This window comes from Marmota marmota, unplaced genomic scaffold, assembly GCF_001458135.2.
Source record: "Marmota marmota marmota unplaced genomic scaffold, marMar, whole genome shotgun sequence".
Taxonomy (NCBI): domain Eukaryota; kingdom Metazoa; phylum Chordata; class Mammalia; order Rodentia; family Sciuridae; genus Marmota; species Marmota marmota.
In genome coordinates, this window is record NW_025999962.1 from 5,739,359 (window position 1) to 5,748,360 (window position 9,002).

Below are 9,002 nucleotides of genomic sequence, written 5' to 3' on the forward strand. Positions count from 1 at the left end.
TTTTTTTTTTTTTTTTTTTTTTTTTTTTTTTTTTTTTTAGTACCAAGGATTGAAACCAGGGACGCTTAACCACTGAGCCACATCCCCATCCCTTTTTGTACTTTATTTAGAGACAAGGTCTCACTGAGTTGCTGTGAACTCACAATCCTATTTCAGCCTTCCAAGCTGGGATTACAGATTTGTGTCACCATCCTGAGTTATACCACCACCTTGAACTTCCTCTGAATCACTTTCAAATAACAGGGAGGGCCAGGTGTGATGGGCCCTGTGGAGGGCCAGGTATGATGGCACACTTCTGTAATCCCAGCCTGGGGAGGCTGAGACAGGAGGATTGAAAGTTCAAAGACAGCCTTAGCAACAGAACTCAGTGAGACCCTGTCTCTAAATAAAATATAAAATAGGGCTGGAGATGTGGCTCGGTGGTCGAGTACTCCGAGTTCAATCCCAGGTACAAAAAAAAAAAAAAAAAATAGTGCCTATGGAAATCCCCAAGTCCTGATAAGGACTACCACTTCCATAATGGGAGTAACCACAGAAGGCACATCCCACATACTCTGCTGCCTACAGCACATCTACCTGAAGTACATGAGTTTCCCCTATCTTGCAAGACTTGCAGAGGCAGTAGGTTACTCTGACCCTAATACAGTACACTCCAAGCCCAAACTCATAAATCACAACCAAAAAAGGTTATTACACCATGGAGTCCAGTTGAAAATGAACTCAACATTACACAACAAACCAACACCCCAAGTCACATCAGCATTATAAAGCCACATAAGGCCACCACTAAAAGAAGAGAGATTCTTCCAAAAGATATATAAATCCCAACATAGAAACACAAGAAATATGAAAAAACAAGATAATATTTCACCTCTTAAAGTTAACAACTCCATAGTAACAAATTCCAAAGATAACAAAATGTATAAAATGTCACCCAAAGAATTCAAAAGATTGATTTTTTAAAGTTCAATGAAGTCCAAGAAATTGAAAAAATACAGTTTTATGAATGAAGGAACCAATATAGTATATGAATGAGCAATTCAATAGAGATAGGGATTTTGAAAAGAAACAAACAGAAACCTTGGAAATAAAAAGCTCAAGGTCAAATTAAAAAAATCAGTTGAAAGCCTCAACAGCTGACTAGTTCAAGCAGAAGAAAGAGTATCAGAGCTTGATGATGACTCTGCCAATACAGTACTTTCAGACAACAATGAAGAAAAGAAAATGAAGAATGAAGAGAGCATGCAAGATATCTGGGACATCATTAAAAGACCAAACACCTAAACAATCATCATACAGAAGAAGAAGAATGACATGCTGAGAACATACAAAACTTATTCAGTGAAACAATAGCAGAAAAGTTCCCAAATCCTAGAAAAGGCCAGACAACCGGCACAGGAGGTATTCAGAACCAAATAGAAAGAAAAGAACCTCTCCATAACATATTATATAGTTAAAATGCCCAAAGTACAGAACAAAGGAAAATATTAAAGTCTCAAGAGAGAATCACCAAGTCATTTAAAGGCAAACTTATAAACTAATAGCATATTTCTCAACAAAAACTCTAATGACCCAGAAGGCATATTTTAAGTACCCCCCAAAAAAGTGCCAACCAAGATTACTATAACCAGCAAGATAATTCTTGAAGAAGAAATAGAGACCTTCCAGATAAGCATAAATTAAGGGAATTCATGACCACTAGATCAGCTTTAGAGAAAATTCTTAAAGGAGTTCTACACCCAGAGGAAGTAGTAAGACAAACATAATCAAGAGAGCATGTGAAAGAATAAATCCCTCTAAAAGGGTAAAAATACAGATGAAAAATAGGCAAGAATCAAACATTATCAATACAGTACACCATCAGATTTCTAAAATGAGTAAGTCAGTAAGAAATGAACACTGAATATTCAAAACAACAAGAAGAAAAGCAACAAAATAACAAGAACAAGCACATACCTTTTAATTATAACTATGTATGAAAATGGTCTTAATTCTCCAATTAAAAGACACAGACTGGCTGAGTGAATTAAAAAACAAAACCCAAAAATATGCTACAAACAAGGAACTCGGGCTCAGGTTGTGGCTCAGAGGTAGAGTGCTCACCTAGCATGCGTGAGACACTCGGTTCGATCCTCAGCACCACATGAAAATAAAATATATTGTGTCCACCCATAACTAAAAAATAAATATTAAAAAGAACAAGGAACTCACCTCACCTGCAAAGACATATATAGACTTAAATGAAAGGTTGAAGAAAGATATTCAAAGCAAATGGAATCTAAAAACAAGCAGAAATACCTATACTTGTTTGCCAAAATAGAGTTTAAGACAAAAGAATCAGTTAAAAAAGGACAAGAAAAGTCACTATATATTGATCAAGGGAACAATACATCAAGAAGACATAAGAGTTATAAGTATATATGTACCAAATATTGGAGCAACCAGTTTTATAAAACACTACTAGACATAAGGGGTGAGATAGATCCTACTATAACAGTGGGTGACTTCAATACCCCACTCTCACCAATAGATATATCATCCAGATTCCTCCAAAAAAAGAGAAATGTCAGAGTTAAATTACACTACAGATCAAATGAACAGACATCTACAGTCCATCCAACAGCTGCAGAATATACATACATTTTTAAAAATAAATAGCAAATAAATAGCATAATGATGTATCTCAAGGTCTAGGGGAAAAAATGAACAAGACAGGTGTGGTGGTACATGCCTGTGACACCAGCTAAGGAGGCTGAGGCAGGAAGCTCACAAGTTCATGTGCAAATTAGTAAGACCCTGTCTCCAAAAAAAATTTTTTAAGGGTCAGGGATGTAGCTCAGAGGTAGAACACTTGCCTAGCATGTGTTAGGCCCTGGGTTTGATCTCTAATAATAAAACAACAATAACAGAAAAAAACAGTAAAAGAAGAAAGAAAAGAAAAAAATCAGTACAAGGAAAGAAGCAATAAACATCAGAGTAATAATAAATGATATATAGTCTAAAAGAACAGTACAAAGGATCAATGAAACTAAGAGTTAGTTCTTTGAAAAGACAAACAAATTAACAAATCTTTAACTAAACTAACCGAGAGAGAGAGAGAGAGAGAGAGAGAGAGAGAGAGAGAGAGACCCAAATAAATAAAATTAGAGGTGAAAATAAAAAGACTTTATAACAGATACACTGAAATACAAATGACCATGGGGAATATTTTTTAAGGCCATATGCAAATAAATTGGAAGATCTAAAGAAATGACAAATTTCTGGACTCATATTACATAACAAAATTGAATAAAGAGGATATAAAAATCCTAAATAGATCAAGAGCAAGCAAGTATACTGAAAGAGTAATAAGAAGTTTCCCAACAAAAAAACCTAGGACCAGATCGATTCATAGCTGAATTTTATCAGACTTAAAGATTGAAACCAATGTTTCTAAAACTATTTCATAAAATAGAAAGTGAAGGAATCCTTTCAAACTCATTCATAAAGCAAGTACTATCCTGCTACCAAAAGCGACAAGGACACAACAACAAAAGAAAATGACAGACCAACATCCCTGATGAACACAGACACAAAACTCTTGCAAATTGAATTTCAAAAGCACAATAAAAAGAGCATAGACCATGATCAAATTGATTTCATTCCAGGGATGCAAGAATGGTTCAACACATGCAGATCAATAAATGTAAACAGTACAAAGACAGAATGAAGGATAAAAGGCACATGATCATTTCAGATGCAGAAGAAGTCTTTGATAAAATTCAACATTCCTTCATGAAAAAAATTCTCTGATTAAATTATATATAGAAAGGTCATATCTCTATATAATAAAGGCTATATAGTACAAGCCCCTAGCCAACATCATACTGAATGGGGAAAAATGAAGCATTTTTTCTAAGATTAGCAACAAGACAAAGGTGTCCACTCTCTCCACTTTCATTCAATAAACTAATAATTCTAGCCAGAGCAGTCAGGAAAGAAAAAGAAATAAAAGACATATAATTAAGGAGAAAGTAAAAGAAATCCTAAAAACTTTTAGAAATAATAGACTAATTCAATAAAGTACAGAATATAAAATCAACATAAAAAATCAGTAGTTTTTTTAATATACTAGTAATGAACTAAGAAAGAAATCAGGAAAGATATCCCATTCACAGAAACAGGTGGAAGAAGAGGAGGAGTGTTGTGGTTTGGATAGGTAGTATTCCCCCAAAATCTCACTTGAGACAATGAAAGAACGTTCAGATGTATGATGATTAGATTATAAGAGTTGGAACCTAATCAGAGGATTAATTAACTGATATGAATCAACTAGGTGGTAACCACAGGCAGGTAGGGTGTGGCTGGAGGAGGTAGCGGACTGGGAACATGCCTTTGGGAGTTTTACATTTTGTCCCTGTGAGCAAAGCACCCGCCTCCTTCCTCATTGCCATGTTGTGAGCTGCCTTCCTCCTCCATACCCTTCTACCATAATGTTCTGCCTCACCTCTGGGTCAAAGCAATGAAGTCAGCTACTAATAGACCAAGACCTCCAAAACCATGAACCCCAAATAATTTTGCCCTCCTCTGTTTTTCTCATCAGGTCTTTTGGTCACAGCCAGAAAAGACTGACTAAAACAAACATTGATACCAAGCATAGGATCTTGCTGTCTAACCTCACCACGTAGTTCAGAAGCTTTGGGACCTTTTGGAATTTGAGGGAGGCGTTTTGACAAGTTTAGAGATGCAAGCTGGAAAAGCTTGCTTTATTAATGGGTGATTCTGGTGAGAGCTTAGAAGACCAGAATGGCCATAATACTGTGGACAGTAAAGACGAGGCTCATGAGGCTTTAGAAGAGGATGACTCTCCTAGAAATTGGACTAGAAGCCATTCATATATGTTCTGTCAAAGAAGTTGTCTACATTTTACTCATGTCCTGAGACTCTCTGTGAGTCTAAATTTAAAGATGATGGACTAATTAATCTGTCAGAGGAAATTTCAAGGCAGCACAGCATTGAAATATTGGCATGGATATTGCTGGCAGCTTTTAGCCAGGTTTACTGTGACAATCAGAAGAAGAAAGCAGAACTTTGAAAACCTTGGAGTTTGGCCAGAAAACACAAGTAAAACTGGGATAAGGAAGTTGTGGTTATTAAAGACATTACAGCCACTAAAAAGATGTTAAATACTTTACCCAGAGACAACAGAAAAGCTGACTGAGGGCATCTCAGGAATTGACAAGAACACACCCATCTTAGTCTCAAGGATGTAAAAGTAAAGATTCCTGTGAGAAGGGACCATGGAGGCACCCTGCTTTTCACTGCTCAGCCATCCAAGCACTCAAGGCTACTGCAGCTATAGTCTTAGAAAGCTTGGCTACACTTGAGATGGTGGCAGACCTTGGCATCAACCACATGGTGGTGGTTCTGCAGAAATGCAGGATGCTGGAGTACGGGAGTCATGGAGGCTTCCACCAAGCTTTCAAACGAAAGCCTGGGAGGGCAGGCAAAGTGGAGCAGGGTTAGAGTCTCTTCAGGCTACCCCTGAGCAGATGACGGATGAAGATGGGAGAAGGAAGCTAAAGTTCCAGCACCGTGGAACACCTGCTGAGGAAAACTGCAGGAATCAAGCAGAAACAAGCCAACAGAGAGGCCACCTGGACTGCAACTGGCAAAGGCCGAGAGGCAGGGCTACACAAGCCCTTGGAGAACATTACAATGCCGTGTGCTCAAGACGTTGAACATGGAGCTACAGGACTTGTTTGCCTAGCTAGATTTTGTTCTTGCTTTGGTCCCATCCCTGCTTTCTTTGACCCTATTTCTCCCTTATAAAATGGAAATGCTTACTCTGTGCCATTATATATTAGATATATGTAACCTGCTTTTGATCTTGGCTCACAGTCAAGAGTTTGCTTTGAGTCTCAGATGAGATTTTGGACTTGGACTCTGGATAATGCTGGAACTGTTAAGATTATGACGACTCTTGGAAATGGATTAAATGTATTTTGCATTGTGAGATGGGCATGAGCTATTAGCGGACAGGGACAGAAGGTTATGGTTTGGATATGTGGTGTCCCCCAAATCTCATGTGTGAGACAATGCAAGAATGGCATTCAGAGGTGAAATGATTATGAAAGTTGTAACCTACCTGGTGGATGAATCCATTAACATGGATTAACTGAGTAACTATAAGTTGGAAGGGTGTGGTTGGAGGACGTAGGTCACTGGGGTGTGTCTCTGGGTTTTATATTTTGTCCCTATGAGCAAAGCTCTCTCTGTCTCTGCTGCCTCTGGTACTATGTCCTGATTTGCTTCCTTCCACCATTATTCAGTCTTGATGTTCTGCCTCACCTTGGGCTCAGAGCAACAGCATCACCCATCTGTGGACTGAGACCTCTGGAACCATGAGCTGCAAATAAACTTTTCCTCCTCATTTTATTCTTGCCAGGTCTTTTGGTCACAGCAGAGAAAAAAAACTGACTAAAACAAGGAGGAACCCCCACCACCTAGGAATAAACCTCAGGATGTGAAAAAACTCTACTGACATTCCTCACAGAGCTAGGGGGAAAAAAATCCAAAATTCACATGGAAACACAAAAGACCCCCCAAATAGCCACGGTAATCCTGAGCAAAAAGCAATGCTGGAGGCAACACAATTTCTGATTTCAACAAATATCTATACTACCTAAAGGGATCTACAGATTTAATGTAATTCCCATCAAAATCAAAGCACTTTTTGCACAAACAGAAAAATTCATCCTAAAATTCATATGGAATCCCAAGGGACCCCAAATAACTAAATGATATTGAAAAAGAAAAGAGGTGGAAGATCTACACTCCCTGATTCCAAAACTTGTTACAGTATTACAGTAATAAAAACAGTGTGGCACTGATACAAAGATAAACAGATCAATGGAACAGAATGGAGTCCACAAACAAACCTTCACATATACTGTCAAGAGATTATCCACAAAGGTGCCAAGACCACTCTATAGGAAAAAGACAGTCTCTCCTTTTTTTTTTTTTTTTTTTTAAATATACTTTTTAGTTGTCGATGGACCTTTATTTTATTTATTTATATGCAGTGCTGAGGAATAAACCTAGTGCCTTACACGTGCTAGGCAAGTTCTCTACCACTGAGCTACACCTCCAGCCCCCAAAGACAGTCTCTGACAGTCTCTTCTACAGATGAGGCTTTGTGGGAAACACAAATGGCCAACAAGCAGATGCAAAGGTTCTGGGGCTGGGATGAGCTCAGGACCTCAGCGGTGGTGCTCTTGCCTAGCATGCGTGAAGCCCGGGATTCGGTCCCTAGTACCCCAGAAAACAAAAAGGTCATCGCTGGAGCGGACAAATGGGAAATGAAGGCAAATCAGCGCAGAGAAAGAAGCCCATAATTCAGAACTGCTGGGCTGGGAGACAGACACGACCCAGCAAAGCCGGTGGGTGGAATGGGGAGTGGGCGCCTCGGTCTTGCGAGTCTGGCAGGGCCGGCTCCTCCCTGCTCAGAGGCCGCGGGTGCAGCCCCACAGCGCCCTATGGGCGAGCCCGGGGACACCAAGCGCCTGCGAGGACAGACACAGGCGCTCCCTTCACACGCGGGAGACCACGAGCTCCGGCCGCGACCCTCCCTCAGGGAACACCAGAGGGTGCGCTCCTCACACCCGGGGCAGAGCGGTGAGTGACAACCCCAAAAACGGCGGGAAGGCCCGTGATTCGCTGAAAGCTGGCGATCCAGCAGGTCTAAACCTCATTCGTCCCCTCCCTTCTCTGACCGCAGCCCCCGTGTCCCCTCCGGCACCTTTCACCAACAGGAATGATGGCCCCACGGCGGTTCTCGGTGTGGCTCTGATTCACCGCCATCTTGCTCCAGGCCCCCTCCCGCCGCCCCTCAGATGGAAAGGGGCGGGGCCTGGGACAAGCTGTGGGGCGGAGCCTGAGGGGGAGGGCGGAGATTATGGCGCAAAGACCGAAAAGGGCAGGGCGAGATGTCAGGTCACGTGGTGGGGCGTGGTCATGTGCTGGGCGTGGTCAGCGTTGCCTTGGCCCGGGAGAAGAGGAGGGGCCAGGGGATTTGCTCCGCCCCCAGAGCGCGGAGGGCAAGAGTGATAGGTGAGTGAGCTCTACTAAGAGGTTGCAGAATGGCTGTTCCCCTGACCACGCTTAAGATAGACTTGGGTTGGTCCTTCCAGGAATGGAAATTAAAAGCAGCCATCCCCAGAACATCAGCCAGGATGACCCCCAGCCTTCCCTGGCTGTAGCCTTTCCCAGAAAAGGGTCTGGAACTATTCCTCTCCTTTCCTGAGAACCGCAGAACTGTCTTCCATCTGAAAAGTCTTGGAATCAGAGCTGAATGTCTTGTGAGATGGCATCCAGGAAAGAGCAGGTGATATGAGTCAGGACGTGGAAGGGGAATTTTGAGCCTTGAGTCAAGAGAGCCTTTATGGGTCATCCTTCATATGGCCATGCCTCCTTCAAAGGTGTTTGTGAGGATCCGAGGGTAACACTGTACCATAATTGCTGTGAGGAGTAGAATGTTGCACATATTCTTATTTCCTTTAAACTTCACAAACAGCACCAGAGCTCTTCAAATAAATTTTTTTTAAATGATGTTATTATATTTTTATACCCTTATTTTATTCATTTATATTTATGTGGTGCTGAGGATCAAATTCAGTGCTTCCCGCATGCTAGGCAAGTGCTCTACCACTGAACTACGGCCCCAGCCCCAAATAAACATCTTCTTGACCACTGTATTTTATTAAATTTAAAATGCTATCAAGTATAAAACACATCAATTATTAACATGCCAGGGAGGAAAAAAGTTGCCAGATAAACTGACACACCATCGGTTGTAGGGTATATCCTGATTTCAGGAAAAAAAATATTTTTTAAAGTATGACTTAGTAGAACAAATAAAATACAATAAGGATGGTGAGGAACGGTAGAATAAGCATTGAGATAGTCTTTACCCTACCATGGTAACTAACTGCAACCTTGGGCTTTAGTCCAGGATTATGTTC

The 9,002-nt window shown here is 40.8% G+C and overlaps 1 protein-coding gene across 2 annotated transcripts in view; it reads right to left on the reverse strand.

Moving 5' to 3' along the window:
• Wbp2nl (WBP2 N-terminal like) overlaps positions 1-8,035 on the reverse strand; it is a 38,664-nt gene extending 30,629 nt beyond the window's left edge. For both annotated transcript variants that reach the window (XR_007347575.1, XM_015501770.2), the window contains exon 1: positions 7,781-8,035. Coding sequence is in view for 1 of the 2 variants with exons in the window: in XM_015501770.2 (XP_015357256.1) it covers positions 7,781-7,842 (62 nt within the window). In the remaining variant the exon portion in view is untranslated. The remainder of the gene's footprint in view (positions 1-7,780) is intronic.
• Between the last annotated feature and the right edge of the window lie 967 nt (positions 8,036-9,002).